Source organism: Salvelinus alpinus, chromosome 13 (genome assembly GCF_045679555.1).
Source record: "Salvelinus alpinus chromosome 13, SLU_Salpinus.1, whole genome shotgun sequence".
Lineage (NCBI taxonomy): Eukaryota > Metazoa > Chordata > Actinopteri > Salmoniformes > Salmonidae > Salvelinus > Salvelinus alpinus.
The window spans coordinates 53732887-53760074 of record NC_092098.1 but is presented as its reverse complement, the minus strand read 5'-3'; the positions used below and the strand labels follow the sequence as shown (position 1 = coordinate 53760074).

General features: G+C 49.7%; 1 protein-coding gene across 1 annotated transcript in view; it reads left to right on the top strand.

The window, feature by feature from the left end:
- Nucleotides 1–12456, top strand: part of kl (klotho) — a 53470-nt gene extending 41014 nt beyond the window's left edge. The window contains exons 14-15 of the mRNA XM_071339828.1: nucleotides 1336–1462; nucleotides 11445–12456. Coding sequence (XP_071195929.1) covers nucleotides 1336–1462; nucleotides 11445–11809 — 492 coding nt within the window. The 3' untranslated portion in view covers nucleotides 11810–12456. The remainder of the gene's footprint in view (nucleotides 1–1335; nucleotides 1463–11444) is intronic.
- The last annotated feature ends 14732 nt before the right edge of the window (nucleotides 12457–27188 follow it).

Below are 27188 nucleotides of genomic sequence, written 5' to 3'. Positions count from 1 at the left end.
TTACCCAGAGAGAGAGAGATTTATTTACCCAGAGAGAGAGAGATTTATTTACCCAGAGAGAGAGAGATTTATTGGTTGACTGGCTGGTTGACTGACTGGTTGACTGACTGACTGACTGACTGACTGGTTGACTGACTAGTTGACTGACTGACTGGTTGACTGACTGACTAGTTGACTGACTGGTTGACTGACTGGTTGACTGACTGGTTGATTGAATGACTAGTTGACTGACTGACTGGTTGACTAACTGACTAGTTGACTGACTGGTTGATTGACTGACTAGTTGACTGACTGGTTGACTGACTGGTTGATTGACTGACTAGTTGACTGACTGACTGGCTGGTTGACTGACTGGTTGACTGACTGGTTGATTGAATGACTAGTTGACTGACTGACTGGTTGACTGACTGGTTGACTAACTGACTAGTTGACTGACTGGTTGATTGACTGACTAGTTGACTGACTGGTTGATTGACTGACTAGTTGACTGACTGGTTGATTGACTGACTGGTTGACTGACTAGTTGACTGACTGACTGGTTGACTGACTGGTTGACTGACTGGTTGACTGACTGACTGGTTGACTGACTAGTCAACTGACTGACTGGTTGACTGACTAGTTGACTGACTGACTGGTTGACTAACTGACTAGATGACTGACTGGTTGATTGACTGACTAGTTGACTGAGGGTTGACTGACTGGTTGATTGACTGACTAGTTGACTGACTGGTTGATTGACTGACTGGTTGACTGACTGATTGACTGACTGGTTGACTGCCTGGTTGACTGACTAGTTGACTGACTAGTTGACTGACTGGTTGACTGACTGACTGGTTGACTGACTGACTGGTTGACTGACTGACTGGTTGACTGACTGACTGGTTGACTGACTGGTTGACTGACTAGTTGACTGACTGACTGGTTGATTGACTGACTGGTTGACTGAGTGGTTGACTGACTAGTTGACTGACTGACTGGTTGATTGACTGACTGGTTGACTGACTGACTGGTTGACTGACTGACTGGTTGATTGACTAGTTGACTGACTGGTTGACTGACTGACTGGTTGACTGACTGGTTGACTGACTGGTTGATTGACTGGTTGACTGACTAGTTGACTGACTGACTGACTGACTGGTTGACTGACTGGTTGACTGACTGACTGGTTGACTGACTGGTTGACAGACTGACTGGTTGACTGAGAAGTTGACTGACTGACTAGTTGACTGACTGACTTGTTGACTGACTGACTGGTTGACTGACTGACTGGTTGACTGACTGGTTGATTGACTGGTGCACTGCTATATTGATAACTCTCCACCTCCATTTGTACAGGTGGAGGAGCGCTACAGGGGCGTGGCAGTCTACGTGGTAGCCAATGGGGTGCAGGAAGACCCGGCCCGCTTCGACGACAGTCTGAGAGTCTACTACCTGTACAGCTACATCAACGAAGCTCTTAAAGGTTGGTCTGGGCACACACACACACATACACACACACACACACACACATGCACACAAACACACGCACACGCACGTTAACGCACGTGCAATGGCCCTGATGAGAGGTGAGTCTAGAGGTACTTCAATGAGCCTCTGAATAAAGGGAGGGTCTGTAATACAGCAGAGGATTAAACACACAACACCCCAATTTAAAGGCAGGGTATTTAATATAGCAGAGGATTAAACACACAACACCCCAATTTAAAGGCAGGGTATATAATATAGCAGAGGATTAAACACACAACGCCCCAATTTAAAGGCAGGGTATTTAATATAGCAGAGGATTAAACACACAACGCCCCAATTTAAAAGGAGGGTCTGTAATATGAATGGTGCAGAGGTCTAAGGCACTGCATCTCAGTGCAAGAGGCGTCACTACAGTCCCCGGTTCGAATCCAGGCTGAATCACATCCGGCCGTGATTGGGAGTCCCATAGGACGGCGCACAACTAGCCCAGCTTCGTCTGGATTTGGCCCGGGATAGGCCGTCATTGTAAATACGAATTTGTTCTTAACTGACTTTCCTAGTTAAATAAAGGTTAAATTAAAAATAAAATATAGCGCAGGATTAAACACACACACACAATGCCCCCAACTTAGTCAGTGTCCCACTCGGTCCCTGCTGTAATTTTCTCTTGGTCTAATGGTTAGAGATGTTGGTTTGCCCAGCGAGACCAGCACACTATGACTCTGACCAGTTACATGACACCGTTATGGTATTGATTATGATGACACCGTTATATACAGTAGGACGTATCGATGTTGTCTAACGTTACCGTTATACACAGTAGGACGTATTGATGTTGTCTAACGTTACCGTTATACACAGTAGGACGTATTGATGTTGTCTAACGTTACCGTTATACACAGTAGGACGTATTGATGTAGTCTAACATTACCGTTATACACAGTAGGACGTATTGATGTAGTCTAACGTTACCGTTATATACAGTAGGACGTATTGATGTTGTCTAACGTTACCGTTATATACAGTAGGACGTATCGATGTTGTCTAACGTTACCGTTATATACAGTAGGACGTATTGATGTAGTGTAACGTTACCGTTATATACAGTAGGATGTATTGATGTTGTCTAACGTTACCGTTATATACAGTAGGACGTATTGATGTAGTCTAACGTTACCGTTATATACAGTAGGACGTATTGATGTTGTCTAACGTTACCGTTATATACAGTAGGACGTATTGATGTTGTCTAACATTACCGTTATATACAGCAGGACGTATTGATGTTGTTTAATGTTACCGTTATACACAGTAGGACGTATTGATGTAGTGTAACGTTACCGTTATACACAGTAGACCTTATGACGTATTTAAGTCAAATGTTACCAAAGTTTGTCTGCCTTTCATGTCACTTTGTGTACCTCCAGTCCGAGAATGTTATTTCGGGTACTTTGAGTTTAACTATTAGACAAACATACAGATCACTGACCCAAGAGGACGACGACCGGCTGACTGAGCACACAGACACACATGTTTTCGTGTTACATGTGCTCGCTCCATCTTCCTCATTCTCCATATCATTCTATTCCAGTAGATGGCGGTAGAGAACCTTCAAACACTTTCTGTTTTGTCTCAGAGAAACATCGTGACCTTCAGACTCGATTCTAACACGTACTTTACATTACAATTTTAAGTGTTCAAAACATTATACTACTGTTGTTGGAGACAAATTCTTAATTCTTTATTTGTGCTATATTTAAGCAATAAGTCCCAAGGGGGTGTGGCATCATATCAAACTGAATTTCAGACACGGAATGCAACGTAATGTGCTTTACAGGAAAAAAACGAATTGAAACAATGAAAATAAAAGCTGAGATATTTACTACACAACAAACATAGGATAAAAGACAAACAAATGACAAACTGAACAACTAAAAATCACTCAGAGGAAAAGCAAAGCAAAAAGGGTGTGTTTTAAGATCTATTTTAAATATGTCCACAGTTTCAGCCCCCATCAGGTTCTCTGGCAGGCTATTCCAGAGGCTGGGGGCATAGTAACTAAAGGCTGTCTCTCCATGCCTCTTGGTCCCAGGCTGGGGGCATAGTAACTAAAGGCTGGGGGCATAGTAACTAAAGGCTGGGGGCATAGTAACTACAGGCTGGGGGCATAGTAACTAAAGGCTGTCTCTCCATGCCTCTTGGTCCAGGGCTGGGGGCATAGTAACTAAAGGCTGGGGGCATAGTAACTAAAGGCTGGGGGCATAGTAACTAAAGGCTTGGGGCATAGTAACTACAGGCTGGGGGCATAGTAACTAAAGGCTGGGGGCATAGTAACTACAGGCTGGGGGCATAGTAACTAAAGGCTGGGGGCATAGTAACTACAGGCTGGGGGCATAGTAACTACAGGCTGGGGGCATAGTAACTAAAGGCTGGGGGCATAGTAACTACAGGCTGGGGGCATAGTAACTACAGGCTGGGGGCATAGTAACTAAAGGCTGGGGGCATAGTAACTAAAGGCTGGGGACATAGTAACTAAAGGATGTCTCTCCATGCCTCTTGGTCCTGGGCTGGGGGCATAGTAACTAAAGGCTGGGGGCATAGTAACTAAAGGCTGGGGGCATAGTAACTAAAGGCTGTCTCTCCATGCCTCTTGGTCCTGGGCTGGGGGCATAGTAACTAAAGGCTGGGGGTATAGTAACTAAAGGCTGGAGGCATAGTAACTAAAGGCTGGGGGCATAGTAACTAAAGGCTGGGGGCATAGTAACTAAAGGATGGGGCCATAGTAACTAAAGGATGGGGCCATAGTAACTAAAGGATGGGGGCATAGTAACTAAAGACTGGGGGCATAGTAACTACAGGCTGGGGACATAGTAACTAAAGGCTGTGGACATAGTAACTAAAGGCTGGAGGCATAGTAACTAAAGGCTGGGGGCATAGTAACTAAAGGCTGGGGGCATAGTAACTAAAGGATGGGGCCATAGTAACTAAAGGATGGGGCCATAGTAACTAAAGGATGGGGGCATAGTAACTAAAGACTGGGGGCATAGTAACTACAGGCTGGGGACATAGTAACTACAGGCTGGGGACATAGTAACTAAAGGCTGGGGGCATAGTAACTAAAGGATGGGGCATAGTAACTAAAGGCTGGGGACATAGTAACTAAAGGCTGGGGGCATAGTAACTAAAGGATGGGACATAATAACTAAAGGCTGGGGACATAGTAACTAAAGGCTGGGGGCATAATAACTAAAGGCTGGGGGCATAGTAACTAAAGGCTGGGGGCATAGTAACTAAAGGCTGGGGGCATAGTAACTAAAGGCTGGGGGCATAGTAACTAAAGGCTGGGGGCATAGTAACTAAAGGCTGGGGGCATAGTAACTAAAGGCTGGGGGCATAGTAACTAAAGGCTGGAGGCATAGTAACTAAAGACTGGGGGTATAGTAACTACAGGCTGGGGGCATAGTAACTAAAGGCTGTCTCTCCATGCCTCTTGGTCCTGGGCTGGGGGCATAGTAACTAAAGGCTGGGGGCATAGTAACTAAAGGCTGGGGGCATAGTAACTAAAGGCTGGGGACATAGTAACTAAAGACTGGGGACATAGTAACTAAAGACTGGGGGCATAGTAACTAAAGGCTGGGGGCATAGTAACTAAAGGCTGGGGGCATAGTAACTAAAGGCTGGGGGCATAATAACTAAAGGCTGGGGGCATAGTAACTACAGGCTGGGGGCATAGTAACTAAAGGATGGGGGCATAGTAACTAAAGGCTGGGGGCATAGTAACTAAAGGCTGGGGGCATAGTAACTAAAGGCTGGGGGCATAGTAACTAAAGGCTGGGGGCATAGTAACTAAAGGCTGGGGGCATAGTAACTAAAGGCTGGGGGCATAGTAACTAAAGGCTGGGGGCATAGTAACTAAAGGCTGGGGGCATAGTAACTAAAGGCTGGGGACATAGTAACTACAGGCTGGGGGCATAGTAACTAAAGGCTGGGGGCATAGTAACTAAAGGCTGGGGGCATAGTAACTACAGGCTGGGGGCATAGTAACTAAAGGCTGTCTCTCCATGCCTCTTGGTCCAGGGCTGGGGGCATAGTAACTAAAGGCTGGGGGCATAGTAACTAAAGGCTGGGGGCATAGTAACTAAAGGCTTGGGGCATAGTAACTACAGGCTGGGGGCATAGTAACTAAAGGCTGGGGGCATAGTAACTACAGGCTGGGGGCATAGTAACTAAAGGCTGGGGGCATAGTAACTACAGGCTGGGGGCATAGTAACTACAGGCTGGGGGCATAGTAACTAAAGGCTGGGGGCATAGTAACTACAGGCTGGGGGCATAGTAACTACAGGCTGGGGGCATAGTAACTAAAGGCTGGGGGCATAGTAACTAAAGGCTGGGGACATAGTAACTAAAGGATGTCTCTCCATGCCTCTTGGTCCTGGGCTGGGGGCATAGTAACTAAAGGCTGGGGGCATAGTAACTAAAGGCTGGGGGCATAGTAACTAAAGGCTGTCTCTCCATGCCTCTTGGTCCTGGGCTGGGGGCATAGTAACTAAAGGCTGGGGGTATAGTAACTAAAGGCTGGAGGCATAGTAACTAAAGGCTGGGGGCATAGTAACTAAAGGCTGGGGGCATAGTAACTAAAGGATGGGGCCATAGTAACTAAAGGATGGGGCCATAGTAACTAAAGGATGGGGGCATAGTAACTAAAGACTGGGGGCATAGTAACTACAGGCTGGGGACATAGTAACTAAAGGCTGTGGACATAGTAACTAAAGGCTGGAGGCATAGTAACTAAAGGCTGGGGGCATAGTAACTAAAGGCTGGGGGCATAGTAACTAAAGGATGGGGCCATAGTAACTAAAGGATGGGGCCATAGTAACTAAAGGATGGGGGCATAGTAACTAAAGACTGGGGGCATAGTAACTACAGGCTGGGGACATAGTAACTACAGGCTGGGGACATAGTAACTAAAGGCTGGGGGCATAGTAACTAAAGGATGGGGCATAGTAACTAAAGGCTGGGGACATAGTAACTAAAGGCTGGGGGCATAGTAACTAAAGGATGGGACATAATAACTAAAGGCTGGGGACATAGTAACTAAAGGCTGGGGGCATAATAACTAAAGGCTGGGGGCATAGTAACTAAAGGCTGGGGGCATAGTAACTAAAGGCTGGGGGCATAGTAACTAAAGGCTGGGGGCATAGTAACTAAAGGCTGGGGGCATAGTAACTAAAGGCTGGGGGCATAGTAACTAAAGGCTGGGGGCATAGTAACTAAAGGCTGGAGGCATAGTAACTAAAGACTGGGGGTATAGTAACTACAGGCTGGGGGCATAGTAACTAAAGGCTGTCTCTCCATGCCTCTTGGTCCTGGGCTGGGGGCATAGTAACTAAAGGCTGGGGGCATAGTAACTAAAGGCTGGGGGCATAGTAACTAAAGGCTGGGGACATAGTAACTAAAGACTGGGGACATAGTAACTAAAGACTGGGGGCATAGTAACTAAAGGCTGGGGGCATAGTAACTAAAGGCTGGGGACATAATAACTAAAGGCTGGGGGCATAGTAACTACAGGCTGGGGGCATAGTAACTAAAGGCTGGGGACATAATAACTAAAGGCTGGGGACATAGTAACTACAGGCTGGGGGCATAGTAACTAAAGGCTGGGGACATAATAACTAAAGGCTGGGGGCATAGTAACTAAAAGCTGGGGGCATAGTAACTAAAGGCTGGGGGCATAGTAACTAAAGGATGGGGGCATAGTAACTAAAGGCTGGGGGCATAGTAACTAAAGGATGGGGCATAGTAACTAAAGGCTGGGGACATAGTAACTAAAGGCTGGAGGCATAGTAACTAAAGGCTGGGGGGCATAGTAACTAAAGGCTGGGGGCATAGTAACTACAGGCTGGGGGCATAGTAACTAAAGGCTGGAGGCATAGTAACTAAAGGCTGGGGGACATAGTAACTAAAGGCTGGGGGCATAGTAACTACAGGCTGGGGGCATAGTAACTAAAGGCTGGGGGGCATAGTAACTAAAGGCTGGGGGCATAGTAACTAAAGGCTGGAGGCATAGTAACTACAGGCTGGGGGCATAATAACTACAGGCTGGGGCCATAGTAACTAAAGGCTGGGGGCATAGTAACTAAAGGCTGGCGGCATAGTAACTAAAGGCTGGGGCCATAGTAACTAAAGGCTGGGGACATAGTAACTAAAGGCTGGAGGCATAGTAACTACAGGCTGGGGGCATAATAACTACAGGCTGGGGCCATAGTAACTAAAGGCTGGGGGCATAGTAACTAAAGGCTGGGGGCATAGTAACTAAAGGCTGGGGGCATAGTAACTAAAGGCTGGGGGCATAGTAACTAAAGGCTGGGGGCATAGTAACTAAAGGCTTGGGGCATAGTAACTAAAGGCTGGGGGCATAGTAACTAAAGGCTGGGGGCATAGTAACTAAAGGCTGGGGGCATAGTAACTAAAGGCTGGGGGCATAGTAACTAAAGGCTGGGGACATAGTAACTACAGGCTGGGGGCATAGTAACTACAGGCTGTCTCTCCATGCCTCTTGGTCCCAGGCTGGGGGCATAGTAACTAAAGGCTGCCTCTCCATGCCTCTTGGTCCCAGGCTGGGGGCATAGTAACTAAAGGCTGTCTCTCCATGCCTCTTGGTCCCAGGCTGGGGGCATAGTAACTAAAGGCTGTCTCTCCATGCCTCTTGGTCCCAGGCTGGGGGCATAGTAACTAAAGGCTGCCTCTCCATGCCTCTTGGTCCTGGGCTTTGGGATAGTTAAAAGGCTGTCTCTCCATGCCTCTTGGTCCTGGGCTTTGGGATAGTTAAAAGGCCACAGGACCTGAGGGACCTACTGTGTACATAACTTAAAAGCATGTCTGACATGTATTGGGTTGCACAATGATGAATTGATTTAAAAACCAATAGAATAATCTTCAAATGAATTCTAAAACTCACAGGCAGCCAGAGACCTTAAAACCGGTGTAATGTGTTCTCTCCGTCTGGTCTTGGTCAGTACCCACCCTGCTGCATTCTGTATGTTTTACAGTTGACCAATGTCTTTTTTGGGTAGACCAGACAGGAGAGCATTACACTAGTCAAGCCTGCTTGTAATAAAATGGATGAGTCTCTCTGTATCAGCCTGAGAGAGAAACAGCCACACCTTGGCAATGTTCCTCAGGTGGTAAAAAGCTAAATTTAGTCACATTCCTAATGTGGGATTAGAAATTTAGTTCCTAATCTAAAATAACACCTAGATGTTTTTTAATTTGGTGTTTTATCTTTATTGCCCGTGAATTAAAATGTGCGTCCAGATTCCCTCTCTGTTCTTTGGCTCCAACAATAAGTACCTCTGGTCTTGTCTTGACTTAACTGGAGGAAGTTGTGAGCCATCCAAGTATTTACATTTAAATATAGCCAATATATCATTATGAAATATGTGATTATTGATAATGTGATTATGAAAGAAAGTAATGACGGACTTTAATTATTTATTCTTATGTGTTGCATTAGCACTATGGAGTTGACGCCCCGTGTCATATAGAGGGCAATATGGAGTTGACGCCCCCTTTCACCCCCCCCCCAGGCACCCTGTGTCATATAGAGGGCAATATGGAGTTGACACCCCTTCCCCCCCCCCCAGGCACCCTGTGTCATATAGAGGGCAATATGGAGTTGACACCCCTTCCCCCCCCCCAGGCACCCTGTGTCATATACAGGGCAATATGGAGTTGACGCCCCCTTCCCCCCCCCCCAGGCACCCTGTGTCATATAGAGGGCAATATGGAGTTGACACCCCTCCCCCCCCCCCAGGCACCCTTTGTCATATAGAGGGCAATATGGAGTTGACGCCCCCCCCACCCCCCCCCCCCCACCCTGTGTCATATAGAGGGCAATATGGAGTTGACGCCCCCCCACCCCCCCCCCACCCTGTGTCATATACAGGGCAATATGGAGTTGACACCCCTTTCCCCCCCCCCCAGGCATCCTGTGTCATATAGAGGGCAATATGGAGTTGACGCCCCCCCACCCTGTGTCATATAGAGGACAATATGGAGTTGACGCCCCCCCACCCCCCCCCACCCTGTGTCATATAGAGGGCAATATGGAGTTGACGCCCCCCCACCCCCCCCCCCCCACCCTGTGTCATATAGAGGGCAATATGGAGTTGACGCCCCCCCACCCCCACCGTGTCATATAGAGGGCAATATGGAGTTGACGCCCCCCCACCCCCCCCCACCCTGTGTCATATAGAGGGCAATATGGAGTTGACGCCCCCCCACCCCCCCCCCCCACCCTGTGTCATATAGAAGGTAATATGGAGTTGACGCCCCCCCCCCCCACCCTGTGTCATATAGAGGGCAATATGGAGTTGACGCCCCCCCACCCCCCCCCCACCCTGTGTCATATAGAGGGCAATATGGAGTTGACGCCCCCCCACCCCCCCCCCCCACCCTGTGTCATATAGAGGGCAATATGGAGTTGACGCCCCCCCACCCCCACCGTGTCATATAGAGGGCAATATGGAGTTGACGCCCCCCCACCCCCCCCCACCCCCCCCCACCCTGTGTCATATAGAGGGCAATATGGAGTTGACGCCCCCCCACCCCCCCCCCCACCCTGTGTCATATAGAGGGCAATATGGAGTTGACGCCCCCCCCCTCCACCCTGTGTCATATAGAGGGTAATATGGAGTTGACGCCCCCCCCCCCCCCCCACCCTGTGTCATATAGAGGGTAATATGGAGTTGACGCCCCCCCCCCCCCCTACGTCATATAGAAGGTAATATGGAGTTGACGCCCCCCCCCCCCCCCACCCCGTGTCATATAGAGGGCAATATGGAGTTGACGCCCCCCCCCCCCACCCCGTGTCATATAGAGAGAATATGGAGTTGACGCCCCCCCCCCCCCCCCCACCCTGTGTCATATAGAGGGTAATATGGAGTTGACGCCCCCCCCCCACCCTGTGTCATATAGAGGGTAATATGGAGTTGACGCCCCCCCCCCCCACCCTGTGTCATATAGAGGGTAATATGGAGTTGACGCCCCCCCCCCCCACCCTGTGTCATATAGAGGGTAATATGGAGTTGACGCCCCCCCCCCCCCACCCCGTGTCATATAGAGGGTAATATGGAGTTGACGCCCCCCCCCCCCCCACCCTGTGTCATATAGAGGGTAATATGGAGTTGACGCCCCCCCCCCCCACCCCGTGTCATATAGAGGGTAATATGGAGTTGACGCCCCCCCCCCCCCCACCCCGTGTCATATAGAGGGTAATATGGAGTTGACGCCCCCCCCCCCCACCCTGTGTCATATAGAGGGTAATATGGAGTTGACGCCCCCCCCCCCCACCCTGTGTCATATAGAGGGTAATATGGAGTTGACGCCCCCCCCCCCCCCCACCCCGTGTCATATAGAGGGTAATATGGAGTTGACGCCCCCCCCCCCCACCCTGTGTCATATAGAGGGTAATATGGAGTTGACGCCCCCCCCCCCCACCCTGTGTCATATAGAGGGTAATATGGAGTTGACGCCCCCCCCCCCCACCCCGTGTCATATAGAGGGTAATATGGAGTTGACGCCCCCCCACCCCCCCCCCCACCCCGTGTCATATAGAGGGTAATATGGGCATGGTAAACCCTAGTTACGGCGGACAAACAGTTTTTGACGGCGCCCGTTGTTTAGGCTTTTGTTATCCGGTTGCTTTGTTTTCTGGACTTCATAACCATTAGAGAACATGTCAATCACAATTTCACCCCTCCCCCCCAAAAACATTTTTAATCCGTTTTTTTTTTTTTTTTTAAACAAGCAGAGCTTCAGATTAATTTTGTTGTTGCGTGCTGAACCGGTAAAGTGTTTAAAACACGTCTTTTACCGTGGGGCTAAAGGGTAACTTCGGATTTGTTAACTGGAACGGATGGGTCTTACAATTGTAATAAAACTTTTGATTCTCCCTCCTTTCCTTTCCTTCCCGCCAGCCTACATCCTAGACGGGGTGAATCTGAAGGGATACTTCGCCTACTCCCTGAACGACCAGAGAGACCCAGGCTTCGGAATGTACGGCCATGTCCAGGATGAGGAAATCCTCAAGGCCTCTCTGTCCCAGTACCAGAACATTATCCGGCACAACGGCTTCCCTCTCCAAGGGACCCCTACCTCGGCCCTGCAGTGCCCCAGTCAGCCTCTAACCTGCCCGGGGTGTCTGGTCCTGACCAAGAGGCCTGTGGTGGGCTTCCTGTCTCTGGTGGGGTCAGCGGTCCTGGTCACCCTTGGGCTGATTATATACTACGCTGCCAAGAGACACAAAAGAGGCACAAATGGCACCATATTCTCTAAAATATAGGGCCCTGGTCAAAAGTAGTGTACTATATAGGGCCCTGGTCTAAAGTAGTACACTATATGTAGGGAATAGGGTTCCATAGGGCTCTGGTCTAAAGTAGTGTACTATATAGGGGATAGGGTGCCATTTGGGATCACGTGGTGATGATGAAGATTAAGTTTATTTATGAAGCGTAAGTTACAGGTAGTCCTCCAGGTTCGAGTCACGTGACCTTAACCCTTCAATGTCTGCTGATCTGAAGGAATCAGGAAAAAGGGTAGAAGCAGAATATCCACCATGTCATCCATAGAACTCTGACACCCGTCCCATTTCCTGAAGATCTGTAAAACAAAGTCGTGGGCCAAGGGTTTATTGTAGCACCCCCCCCCCCCCACTACCTCCTATTGATGTAGATCCAGGTGGGCAACATATCTGGAGCCGTGTAGACGGTTACGACACTGTGTAGAGAACGTATCAGTGATTTAGTTTGATGTGTGTCTTTGTGTTCATAGAACTGTACGTCCGTTTATTTCCACGTCGTTTTATGAAACTCAACCAGCAGCGTTTGTTTCATGTATTTCAGTCTGAAAAATAATGTATTGTCCTAAAAACAATTGAGATAAACCTGTACTTTTAAAATGAACTTGTTTTCGATGTGGTATCATAACGAATGATCTCGTGTAGATTATTTTTCATACAGACTCTTAAATTAATATATCTCTATCTTTGTATTAAACTGTTTGTTTATACTATGTCACACTGTACCAGATAACCTATTGTACCTTGATGTTTACTAGGCAAAACAAAAACAAAAAAACTATCTAGTGAAAGAGCAAGTCTCCCATGACCAATAACTCTTAGTCCCCCAATAACTCTTAGTCCTCCAATAACTCTTAGTCCTCCAATAACTCTTAGTCCTCCAATAACTCTTAGTCCTCCAATAACTCTTAGTCCCCCAATAACTCTTAGTCCCCTTTGACCAATAACTCTTAGTCCTCCAATAACTCTTAGTCCTCCAATAACTCTTAGTCCTCCAATAACTCTTAGTCCCCCAATAACTCTTAGTCCTCCAATAACTCTTAGTCCCCCAATAACTCTTAGTCCTCCAATAACTCTTAGTCCCCCAATAACTCTTAGTCCTCCAATAACTCTTAGTCCTCCAATAACTCTTAGTCCTCCAATAACTCTTAGTCCTCCAATAACTCTTAGTCCTCCAATAACTCTTAGTCCTCCAATAACTCTTAGTCCTCCAATAACTCTTAGTCCTCCAATAACTCTTAGTCCTCCAATAACTCTTAGTCCCCTTTGACCAATACTTGTACTACCACACGGCCTGTTGTGAAGTAGGCAAAGGATTTGTCCCAAATGGAACCCTATTCCCTATATAGTGCACTACTTTAGACCAGAGCCCCATGGAACCCTATTCCCTATATAGTACACTACTTTAGACCAGAGCGTTATGGAACCCTATTCCCTATATAGTACACTACTTTAGACCAGAGCGTTATGGAACCCTATTCCCTATGTAGTGCACTACTTTAGACCAGAGCCCTATGGCACCCTATTCCGTATATATTGTGCTATAGGGCTGGGACGATACCAGTATCGCAATACTCATTAGTATCTTGGCCAGGAAACAAAACATGAAGCAGATTTAACTAAACAGCCCTGTTTTAAACAAGCATGTTACCCAGAGGCACATTTATGGGGAAACATATTGCGATACTGGTAACATCCCGGCCCTAAGATTCACTACTTTTGACCCGTGTGACCTCTCTGTCATGTCTCCCAAATCAGCCAATGAAGGAATAGCTGATGGATCATTAATTTATTGACAAAAAATGTAATGAAGGGAGGACACAGTATAGATGAATGCTCAGTCATCAAATTAGTATTAATAAATAATAATAATCAAATAATATTAACTCCCTCAACAATTCTTCATAGATCTTCTGTATAATATTATACTAACAAAAAACTATCTAAGGGTGTGTTCGTAAATTGCATTCAATTTTTGTCGGAGTAAACTCTGTGCCCTTTGACCTCACAACGGCAGTCAAGCTGATTGGCTAGCTACTTCCAGACACGAATGAGAGAACACCTCATGTTATCTACAGCGTTAGTGACTTAACTGTGCTGCTGGCAACAATTTCATCGTTTTTTTACTGACACCGGCCATATTCAACAGATGTTTCCCGTTTGTAAATGAATCCGTTATTCTGCGCTCTGGCACACAGACGAGGGTGCACTGACACCGGAGCAGATAGACAGAGTGAATTTACAAATGCACCCTAAATGTCTATTAAAAAAAAAAGGTTATTGTGATCATATATAGTGGATAAACAATGTTGTAATAATTCCTAAATTCCAACAATTTAACAATAAAAGCAGCATTTTGAAAATGTAATCTCACGTCTACAACATAAAATAAACTACTATGATCGATTTTAGTATTCAAATCATATTAACTGAATCTGAAAAGAGACACAAACAGTGTTTCTCAAAATGGACGCTACTGGTGCTCCAAGGACCAGGAGAGTTGGAGTACGAGTCTATATCCAAGTATGTGAAATGGCTTCTGGAACGCTTCTGTACATATTATGAAGCATAGATGGAACTGCTGGGAGATGGAGACCAGCACACTGTCTACAAAACAAGGGATTTAGTCCAAAACTGACACACACACACCTGTCTCTACCGATGTACTGTATGTGGGCACATGGATGAAATACCTCACCCCAGTGGTTCCTCCTTCTGACAATAATCTGTGGCACAACCTCTTCCAGGTCATAATAGGGCTACTTATAATAATAATATGGTTATTATGTGCTAAAAGGTCCTTGGCTTTTGACTTTGGGAGCGGAGCTGTCATCGTCCCACCGAGGGTTCTGTATAAACGCACCGTAATCTCATTTCCCATAGGATGATGGGAAGTAGAGTGATTTTCTCCACGCCCAGCCATCTCCCAACACTTAATTTATTAGTCTGCTTTTAGAAATTGGCCTCGTTGTCGAGAGTGAATTTGTTTCGTAAATCCGTAAATGCAAGAAGTCGTCATTCCACAGGCGACGAGCAACTTGCTTCGCAGACTGGTTTCTTAAAACGGCAGAAGTGGACCAGAAGTGGACCAGAAGTGGACCAGAAGTGGACCAGAAGTAGACCAGAAGTGGACCAGAAGTAGACCAGAAGTGGACCAGAAGTAGACCAGAAGTGGTCGGTTGCAAATAAAACAGCTACAGACTTGTTGGCACTCTGGGGTCCAAACCCATTCCATTGGTTCTGAAGCACAGATGTTTCCAAACCCATTCCATTGGTTCTGAAGCACAGATGTTTCCAAACCCATTCCATTGGTTCTGAAGCACAGATGTTTCCAAACCCATTCCATTGGTTCTGAAGCACAGATGTTTCCAAACCCATTCCATTGGTTCTGAAGCACAGATGTTTCCAAACCCATTCCATTGGTTCTGAAGCACAGATGTTTCCAAGTGGAGGCCGAGCATGGGGCTCAGGACTCTTTCCAACAATGCATTGACGGCAGTTCACATGATTCACAAATGTCACGCTCCATCCCAGTCTAACATAATCGTCGTCTTGCTAAGGATAGTGTTCGAGAGCGCCCTTGGTGACCAGCTGTATCGCGGAGACCATGGAGAACTTACCGCTTCAGAGAATCAGGTAAAACGTATTGGAAGAGCTTTTTGTTCATGTCTCTCTTGTCCTTGTCCAGTAATCCATCTGGAATGGTGGGCGTGTTCCAGCAGTTTGATCACACTGCAGGGCTCCGATTGGTAGGTCTTTGAGGTCGTTGTTGCAGTTGACCTTTACGTCTTATCATTAATTTAAAAAAATGACCTCATATTTTGTTCGTTCTCTCTATTTCCAGTCAAAAGCACTTTCGTTGGTTGAAATCATCTCATTGTAAAAGCCAGATACACAAAACATTCTGAAGCACTGTACCACTGTTAAAGGAATTTAATTCCTATATGTTTATCAACCAATTCAATTAAAACACTCTGCTCATACATAAGAATTTGTAAGATACTTATCAGCATAAAATGGACAGAAACCAGTTTTCAAAATCAATCAATCAATAGCATTTATTCTCGAGAGTACTGATCATAGTACAATTTACATCAGGTTATATAATAATGACGTCATAGGTTTTAAAAGGTCCTTCCTCCTCTCGGATACAATGGCAGTACAGTTACCGTTCTTATTTTGTCTGCCACCTGTTAGACAATCTGCAACCAACCCAAGGTCTTTCCCCTCCCTGGGTAGAGACAGAATGTCCTATAAGGAACACAGCATTCCAGCCTGTCTGAAGATAACTCCATTCTTTCTAACAAGGAACACTTACAATATCTGCAGACAGAAGTAAACATAAAGGTGTACTTCCTGGGGTTAATGAGATCATCAGAAACGACCTCTCCTATAGACTGTGTTAATAATGCTGTAAAGGGGGGCAGTGCTTCATAGTATGCCTGTATTTATTATTCTGAGAGGTCAGCTATATAGTTGCATCTTCAATTTCTGTACGTTGACAAATCTTCTGAAAGAAACACATTAGATTTTGAGGATCTCTGTTCCCCTCTGTATTCTGTGGTATTTCCCCACTCTTCCTCAGTCCTCCTGTGTCCACGATGATAGTGTTGCTGACTGTGGACAGAGATGCACGAGGGGTTGTTTCTGATGATCTCGTTAACATGGTACATCTGGTCCAGTTCCCGTGACTCCTGTTAAAGGGAAATGTGTCTTCCGTATCAAACCACTAGACTACCGGCCTCCAGTGTGGGGCTTGACAAGCTGCTGCTCTTCACTGGCACTTTGGGGAGCTGGTACCAGGGGTGGAGGGCTGTCAGGCAGTGGGTGGGGGAGAACGGGGTCTCCAGGACGCTGGTACCAGGGGTGGAGCGCTGTCAGGCAGTGGGTGGGGGAGAACAGGGGTCTCCAGGACGCTGGTACCAGGGGTGGAGGGCTGTCAGGCAGTGGGTGGGGGAGAACGGGGGTCTCCGGCCCGCTGGTACCAGGGGTGGAGGGCTGTCAGGCAGTGGGTGGGGGAGAACGGGGGTCTCCGGGCCGCTGGTACCAGGGGTGGAGGGCTGTCAGGCAGTGGGTGGGGGAGAACGGGGGTCTCCGGGCCGCTGGTACCAGGGGTGGAGGGCTGTCAGGCAGTGGGTGGGGGAGAACGGGGGTCTCCGGCCCGCTGGTACCAGGGGTGGAGGGCTGTCAGGCAGTGGGTGGGGGAGAACGGGGGTCTCCGGGCCGCTGGTACCAGGGGTGGAGGGCTCCAAGCCTGGGGAGGACGAGACACTACTGGGTGAGTAGAGGACAGATCGTGGCTGGTAGCGCCCAGGAGTCTCCTGGATGATGGAGACTGGGATGGACCTAAATGACAGGCACTTGGAGAAGGCGTGGCGTGGGGTCATGACCTGTGGGTACGGTAGGGCTTGGGGTGTAGCACTAGGCCAGGGGCCCGCTGGGGTCATGACCTGTGGGTACGGTAGGGCTTGGGGTGTAGCACTAGGCCAGGGGACCACTGGGGTCATGACCTGTGGGTACGGTATGGCTTGGGGTGTAGCGCTAGGGTCATGCAGTTTGGGACTGGTGCTGGGGAGGATGAGGACAGTGAGGAAGGCTTCCTAGGTGCCCCCCCACTCACAACCAGAGTTCTGTGGGTATGATGGAGGTCATGACCTGTGGGTACTGTAGGGCTTGGGGTGTAGCGCTAGGCCAGGGGACCACTGGGGTCATGACCTGTGGGTACTGTAGGGCTTGGGGTGTAGCGCTAGGCCAGGGGACCACTGGGGTCATGACCTGTGGGTACTGTAGGGCTTGGGGTGTAGCGCTAGGCCAGGGGACCACTGGGGTCATGACCTGTGGGTACTGTAGGGCTTGGGGTGTAGCGCTAGGCCAGGGGCACACTGGGGTCATGACCTGTGGGTACTGTAGGGCTTGGGGTGTAGCGCTAGGCCAGGGGCCCACTGGGGTCATGACCTGTGGGTACGGTAGGGCTTGGGGTCATGACCTGTGGGTACAGTAGGGCTTGCGGTCATGACCTGTGGGTACGGTATGGCTTGGGGTCATGACCTGTGGGTACAGTAGGGCTTGGGGTCATGACCTCTGGGTACGGTATGGCTTGGGGTCATGACCTGTGGGTACGGTATGGCTTGGGGTCATGACCTGTGGGTACAGTAGGGCTTGGGGTCATGACCTCTGGGTACAGTAGGGCTTGGGGTGTAGCGCTAGCCCAGGGGCCCACTGGGGTCATGACCTGTGGGTACGGTAGGGCTTGGGGTCATGACCTGTGGGTACGGTAGGGCTTGGGGTCATGACCTGTGGGTACGGTAGGGCTTGGGGTCATGACCTGTGGGTACGGTATGGCTTGGGGTGTAGCGCTAGCCCAGGGGCCCACTGGGGTCATGACCTGTGGGTACGGTATGGCTTGGGGTCATGACCTGTGGGTACGGTATGGCTTGGGGTCATGACCTGTGGGTACAGTAGGGCTTGGGGTCATGACCTCTGGGTACAGTAGGGCTTGGGGTGTAGCGCTAGCCCAGGGGCACACTGGGGTCATGACCTGTGGGTACAGTAGGGCTTGGGGTCATGACCTCTGGGTACAGTAGGGCTTGGGGTGTAGCGCTAGCCCAGGGGCACACTGGGGTCATGACCTGTGGGTACGGTATGGCTTGGGGTGTAGCGCTAGGCCAGGGGCCCACTGGGGTCATGACCTGTGGGTACGGTAGGGCTTGGGGTGTAGCACTAGGCCAGGGGCCCACTGGGGTCATGACCTGTGGGTACGGTAGGGCTTGGGGTCATGACCTGTGGGTACGGTAGGGCTTGGGGTGTAGCACTAGGCCAGGGGACCACTGGGGTCATGACCTGTGGGTACGGTAGGGCTTGGGGTGTAGCACTAGGCCAGGGGCCCGCTGGGGTCATGACCTGTGGGTACGGTAGGGCTTGGGGTGTAGCACTAGGCCAGGGGACCACTGGGGTCATGACCTGTGGGTACGGTATGGCTTGGGGTGTAGCGCTAGGCCAGGGGACCACTGGGGTCATGACCTGTGGGTACGTTAGGGCTTGGGGTGTAGCACTAGGCCAGGGGCCCACTGGGTTCATGACCTGTGGGTACGGTATGGCTTGGGGTGTAGCGCTAGGCCAGGGGCCCACTGGGGTCATGACCTGTGGGTACGGTATGGCTTGGGGTGTAGCACTAGGCCAGGGGCCCACTGGGGTCATGACCTGTGGGTACGGTATGGCTTGGGGTGTAGCACTAGGCCAGGGGCCCACTGGGGTCATGACCTGTGGGTACGGTATGGCTTGGGGTGTAGCACTAGGCCAGGGGCCCACTGGGGTCATGACCTGTGGGTACTGTAGGGCTTGGGGTGTAGCGCTAGGCCAGGGGACCACTGGGGTCATGACCTGTGGGTACTGTAGGGCTTGGGGTGTAGCGCTAGGCCAGGGGCACACTGGGGTCATGACCTGTGGGTACTGTAGGGCTTGGGGTGTAGCGCTAGGCCAGGGGCCCACTGGGGTCATGACCTGTGGGTGCGGTAGGGCTTGGGGTCATGACCTGTGGGTACGGTAGGGCTTGGGGTGTAGCACTAGGCCAGGGGACCACTGGGGTCATGACCTGTGGGTACGGTAGGGCTTGGGGTGTAGCACTAGGCCAGGGGCCCGCTGGGGTCATGACCTGTGGGTACGGTTGGGCTTGGGGTCATGACCTGTGGGTACGGTAGGGCTTGGGGTGTAGCACTAGGCCAGGGGACCACTGGGGTCATGACCTGTGGGTACGGTATGGCTTGGGGTGTAGCGCTAGGCCAGGGGACCACTGGGGTCATGACCTGTGGGTACGTTAGGGCTTGGGGTGTAGCACTAGGCCAGGGGCCCACTGGGTTCATGACCTGTGGGTACGGTATGGCTTGGGGTGTAGCACTAGGCCAGGGGCCCACTGGGGTCATGACCTGTGGGTACGGTATGGCTTGGGGTGTAGCACTAGGCCATGGGCCCACTGGGGTCATGACCTGTGGGTACGGTATGGCTTGGGGTGTAGCACTAGGCCAGGGGCCCACTGGGGTCATGACCTGTGGGTACGGTATGGCTTGGGGTGTAGCACTAGGCCAGGGGCCCACTGGGGTCATGACCTGTGGGTACTGTAGGGCTTGGGGTGTAGCGCTAGGCCAGGGGACCACTGGGGTCATGACCTGTGGGTACTGTAGGGCTTGGGGTGTAGCGCTAGGCCAGGGGCACACTGGGGTCATGACCTGTGGGTACTGTAGGGCTTGGGGTGTAGCGCTAGGCCAGGGGCCCACTGGGGTCATGACCTGTGGGTGCGGTAGGGCTTGGGGTCATGACCTGTGGGTACAGTAGGGCTTGCGGTCATGACCTGTGGGTACGGTATGGCTTGGGGTCATGACCTGTGGGTACAGTAGGGCTTGGGGTCATGACCTCTGGGTACAGTAGGGCTTGGGGTCATGACCTGTGGGTACAGTAGGGCTTGGGGTCATGACCTCTGGGTACAGTAGGGCTTGGGGTCATGACCTCTGGGTACAGTAGGGCTTGGGGTGTAGCGCTAGCCCAGGGGCCCACTGGGGTCATGACCTGTGGGTACGGTAGGGCTTGGGGTCATGACCTGTGGGTACGGTAGGGCTTGGGGTCATGACCTGTGGGTACAGTAGGGCTTGGGGTGTAGCGCTAGCCCAGGGGCCCACTGGGGTCATGACCTGTGGGTACGGTAGGGCTTGGGGTCATGACCTGTGGGTACGGTAGGGCTTGGGGTCATGACCTGTGGGTACGGTATGGCTTGGGGTGTAGCGCTAGCCCAGGGGCCCACTGGGGTCATGACCTGTGGGTACGGTATGGCTTGGGGTCATGACCTGTGGGTACGGTATGGCTTGGGGTCATGACCTGTGGGTACAGTAGGGCTTGGGGTCATGACCTCTGGGTACAGTAGGGCTTGGGGTGTAGCGCTAGCCCAGGGGCCCACTGGGGTCATGACCTGTGGGTACGGTATGGCTTGGGGTCATGACCTGTGGGTACGGTATGGCTTGGGGTCATGACCTGTGGGTACAGTAGGGCTTGGGGTCATGACCTCTGGGTACAGTAGGGCTTGGGGTGTAGCGCTAGCCCAGGGGCCCACTGGGGTCATGACCTGTGGGTACGGTAGGGCTTGGGGTCATGACCTGTGGGTACGGTAGGGCTTGGGGTCATGACCTGTGGGTACGGTAGGGCTTGGGGTCATGACCTGTGGGTACGGTATGGCTTGGGGTGTAGCGCTAGCCCAGGGGCCCACTGGGGTCATGACCTGTGGGTACGGTATGGCTTGGGGTCATGACCTGTGGGTACGGTATGGCTTGGGGTCATGACCTGTGGGTACAGTAGGGCTTGGGGTCATGACCTCTGGGTACAGTAGGGCTTGGGGTGTAGCGCTAGCCCAGGGGCACACTGGGGTCATGACCTGTGGGTACAGTAGGGCTTGGGGTCATGACCTCTGGGTACAGTAGGGCTTGGGGTGTAGCGCTAGCCCAGGGGCACACTGGGGTCATGACCTGTGGGTACGGTATGGCTTGGGGTGTAGCGCTAGGCCAGGGGCCCACTGGGGTCATGACCTGTGGGTACGGTAGGGCTTGGGGTGTAGCACTAGGCCAGGGGCCCACTGGGGTCATGACCTGTGGGTACGGTAGGGCTTGGGGTCATGACCTGTGGGTACGGTAGGGCTTGGGGTGTAGCACTAGGCCAGGGGACCACTGGGGTCATGACCTGTGGGTACGGTAGGGCTTGGGGTGTAGCACTAGGCCAGGGGCCCGCTGGGGTCATGACCTGTGGGTACGGTAGGGCTTGGGGTCATGACCTGTGGGTACGGTAGGGCTTGGGGTGTAGCACTAGGCCAGGGGACCACTGGGGTCATGACCTGTGGGTACGGTATGGCTTGGGGTGTAGCGCTAGGCCAGGGGACCACTGGGGTCATGACCTGTGGGTACGTTAGGGCTTGGGGTGTAGCACTAGGCCAGGGGCCCACTGGGTTCATGACCTGTGGGTACGGTATGGCTTGGGGTGTAGCACTAGGCCAGGGGCCCACTGGGGTCATGACCTGTGGGTACGGTATGGCTTGGGGTGTAGCACTAGGCCAGGGGCCCACTGGGGTCATGACCTGTGGGTACGGTATGGCTTGGGGTGTAGCACTAGGCCAGGGGCCCACTGGGGTCATGACCTGTGGGTACGGTATGGCTTGGGGTGTAGCACTAGGCCAGGGGCCCACTGGGGTCATGACCTGTGGGTACGGTATGGCTTGGGGTCATGACCTGTGGGTACGGTATGGCTTGGGGTCATGACCTGTGGGTACAGTAGGGCTTGGGGTCATGACCTCTGGGTACAGTAGGGCTTGGGGTGTAGCGCCAGCCCAGGGGCACACTGGGGTCATGACCTGTGGCGTATAGCACCAGTTCAGGCAAGAGTCCCAAGAGGTGCACAACAGATTGAAACGGGCCATTGGCTGCCCCATTAAGCCAGTAAACAGATCATATAGAGGAGGAATCTACTGCCCCATTGAGCCAGTAAACAGATCATATAGAGGAGGAGGAATCTACTGCCCCATTGAGCCAGTAAACAGATCATATGGAGGAGGAGGAATCTACTGCCCCATTGAGCCAGTAAACAGATCATATGGAGGAGGAGGAATCTACTGCCCCATTGAGCCAGTAAACAGATCATATAGAGGAGGAATCTACTGCCCCATTGAGCCAGTAAACAGATCATATAGAGGAGGAATCTACTGCCCCATTGAGCCAGTAAACAGATCATATGGAGGAGGAATCTACTGCCCCATTGAGCCAGTAAACAGATCATATGGAGGAGGAATCTACTGCCCCATTGAGCCAGTAAACAGATCATATGGAGGAGGAATCTACTGCCCCATTGAGCCAGTAAACAGATCATAGAGGAGGAATCTACTGCCCCATTGAGCCAGTAAATAGATCATATGTAGGAGGAATCTACTGCCCCATTGAGCCAGTAAACAGATCATATGGAGGAGGAATCTACTGCCCCATTGAGCCAGTAAACAGATCATATGGAAGGAGGAGGAATCTACTGCCCCATTGAGCCAGTAAACAGATCATATAGAGGAGGAATCTACTGCCCCATTGAGCCAGTAAACAGATCATATAGAGGAGGAGGAATCCATTGCCCCATTGAGACAGTAAACAGATCATATGGAGGAGGAGGAATCTACTGCCCCATTGAGCCAGTAAACAGATCATATAGAGGAGGAAGAATCTACTGCCCCATTGAGCCTGTAAACAGATCATATGGAGGAGGAATCTACTGCCCCATTGAGACAGTAAACAGATCATATAGAGGAGGAGGAATCTACTGCCCCATTGAGACAGTAAACAGATCATATGGAGGAGGAATCTACTGCCCCATTGAGACAGTAAACAGATCATATGGAGGAGGAATCTACTGCCCCATTGAGACAGTAAACAGATCATATGGAGGAGGAATCTACTGCCCCATTGCGCCAGTAAACAGATCATATAGAGGAGGAGGAATCTACTGCCCCATTGAGCCAGTAAACAGATCATATGGAGGAGGAATCTACTGCCCCATTGAGACAGTAAACAGATCATATGGAGGAGGAATCTACTGCCCCATTGAGCCAGTAAACAGATCATAGAGGAGGAGGAATCTACTGCCCCATTGAGCCAGTAAACAGATCATATAGAGGAGGAGGAATCTACTGCCCCATTGAGCCAGTAAACAGATCATATAGAGGAGGAGGAATCTACTGCCCCATTGAGCCAGTAAACAGATCATATAGAGGAGGAGGAATCTACTGCCCCATTGAGCCAGTAAACAGATCATAGAGGAGGAGGAATCTACTGCCCCATTGAGACAGTAAACAGATCATATAGAGGAGGAATCTACTGCCCCATTGAGACAGTAAACAGATCATATAGAGGAGGAGGTATCTACTGCCCCATTGAGACAGTAAACAGATCATATAGAGGAGGAATCTACTGCCCCATTGAGCCAGTAAACAGATCATATAGAGGAGGAATCTACTGCCCCATTGAGACAGTAAACAGATCATATAGAGGAGGAGGAATCTACTGCCCCATTGAGACAGTAAACAGATCATATGGAGGAGGAGGAATCTACTGCCCCATTGAGACAGTAAACAGATCATATAGAGGAGGAATCTACTGCCTCATTGAGACAGTAAACAGATCATATGGAGGAGGAGGAATCTACTGCCCCAATGAGACAGTAAACAGATCATATGGAGGAGGAATCTACTGCCCCATTGAGCCAGTAAACAGATCATATAGAGGAGGAGGAATCTACTGCCCCATTGAGACAGTAAACAGATCATATAGAGGAGGAATCTACTGCCTCATTGAGACAGTAAACAGATCATATGGAGGAGGAGGAATCTACTGCCCCATTGAGACAGTAAACAGATCATATGGAGGAGGAGGAATCTACTGCCCCATTGAGACAGTAAACAGATCATATAGAGGAGCAATCTACTGCCCCATTGAGCCAGTAAACAGATCATATAGAGGAGCAATCTACTGCCCCATTGAGACAGTAAACAGATCATATAGAGGAGGAATCTACTGCCCCATTGAGACAGTAAACAGATCATATGGAGGAGGAATCTACTGCCCCATTGAGCCAGTAAACAGATCATATGGAGGAGGAGGAATCTACTGCCCCATTGAGCCAGTAAACAGATCATATAGAGGAGGAGGAATCTACTGCCCCATTGAGACAGTAAACAGATCATATAGAGGAGGAATCTACTGCCCCATTGAGCCAGTAAACAGATCATATAGAGGAGGAATCTACTGCCCCATTGAGCCAGTAAACAGATCATATAGAGGAGGAGGAATCTACTGCCCCATTGAGACAGTAAACAGATCATATGGAGGAGGAGGAATCTACTGCCCCATTGAGACAGTAAACAGATCATATAGAGGAGGAATCTACTGCCTCATTGAGACAGTAAACAGATCATATGGAGGAGGAATCTACTGCCCCATTGAGCCAGTAAACAGATCATATGGAGGAGGAGGAATCTACTGCCCCATTGAGCCAGTAAACAGATCATATAGAGGAGGAATCTACTGCCCCATTGAGCCAGTAAACAGATCATATAGAGGAGGAGGAATCTACTGCCCCATTGAGACAGTAAACAGATCATATGGAGGAGGAGGAATCTACTGCCCCATTGAGACAGTAAACAGATCATATAGAGGAGGAATCTACTGCCTCATTGAGACAGTAAACAGATCATATGGAGGAGGAGGAATCTACTGCCCCATTGCGCCAGTAAACAGATCATATAGAGGAGGAGGAATCTACTGCCCTATTGAGCCAGTAAACAGATCATATGGAGGAGGAATCTACTGCCCCATTGAGACAGTAAACAGATCATATGGAGGAGGAATCTACTGCCCCATTGAGCCAGTAAACAGATCATATGGAGGAGGAGGAATCTACTGCCCCATTGAGCCAGTAAACAGATCATATAGAGGAGGAGGAATCTACTGCCCCATTGAGCCAGTAAACAGATCATATAGAGGAGGAGGAATCTACTGCCCCATTGAGCCAGTAAACAGATCATATAGAGGAGGAGGAATCTACTGCCCCATTGAGCCAGTAAACAGATCATATAGAGGAGGAGGAATCTACTGCCCCATTGAGCCAGTAAACAGATCATAGAGGAGGAGGAATCTACTGCCCCATTGAGACAGTAAACAGATCATATAGAGGAGGAATCTACTGCCCCATTGAGACAGTAAACAGATCATATAGAGGAGGAGGAATCTACTGCCCCATTGAGCCAGTAAACAGATCATATAGAGGAGGAGGTATCTACTGCCCCATTGAGACAGTAAACAGATCATATAGAGGAGGAATCTACTGCCCCATTGAGCCAGTAAACAGATCATATAGAGGAGGAATCTACTGCCCCATTGAGACAGTAAACAGATCATATAGAGGAGGAGGAATCTACTGCCCCATTGAGACAGTAAACAGATCATATGGAGGAGGAGGAATCTACTGCCCCATTGAGACAGTAAACAGATCATATAGAGGAGGAATCTACTGCCTCATTGAGACAGTAAACAGATCATATGGAGGAGGAGGAATCTACTGCCCCAATGAGACAGTAAACAGATCATATGGAGGAGGAATCTACTGCCCCATTGAGCCAGTAAACAGATCATATAGAGGAGGAGGAATCTACTGCCCCATTGAGACAGTAAACAGATCATATAGAGGAGGAATCTACTGCCTCATTGAGACAGTAAACAGATCATATGGAGGAGGAGGAATCTACTGCCCCATTGAGACAGTAAACAGATCATATGGAGGAGGAGGAATCTACTGCCCCATTGAGACAGTAAACAGATCATATGGAGGAGGAATCTACTGCCCCATTGAGACAGTAAACAGATCATATAGAGGAGGAATCTACTGCCCCATTGAGACAGTAAACAGATCATATAGAGGAGGAGGAATCTACTGCCCCATTGAGACAGTAAACAGATCATATGGAGGAGGAGGAATCTACTGCCCCATTGAGACAGTAAACAGATCATATAGAGGAGGAATCTACTGCCCCATTGATACAGTAAACAGATCATATGGAGGAGGAATCTACTGCCCCATTGAGCCAGTAAACAGATCATATGGAGGAGGAGGAATCTACTGCCCCATTGAGCCAGTAAACAGATCATATAGAGGAGGAGGAATCTACTGCCCCATTGAGCCAGTAAACAGATCATATAGAGGAGGAATCTACTGCCCCATTGAGCCAGTAAACAGATCATATAGAGGAGGAATCTACTGCCCCATTGAGCCAGTAAACAGATCATATAGAGGAGGAATCTACTGCCCCATTGAGCCAGTAAACAGATCATATGGAGGAGGAGGAATCTACTGCCCCATTGAGCCAGTAAACAGATCATATAGAGGAGCAATCTACTGCCCCATTGAGACAGTAAACAGATCATATAGAGGAGGAATCTACTGCCCCATTGAGACAGTAAACAGATCATATGGAGGAGGAATCTACTGCCCCATTGAGCCAGTAAACAGATCATATGGAGGAGGAGGAATCTACTGCCCCATTGAGCCAGTAAACAGATCATATAGAGGAGGAGGAATCTACTGCCCCATTGAGACAGTAAACAGATCATATAGAGGAGGAATCTACTGCCCCATTGAGCCAGTAAACAGATCATATAGAGGAGGAGGAATCTACTGCCCCATTGAGACAGTAAACAGATCATATGGAGGAGGAGGAATCTACTGCCCCATTGAGACAGTAAACAGATCATATAGAGGAGGCATCTACTGCCTCATTGAGACAGTAAACAGATCATATGGAGGA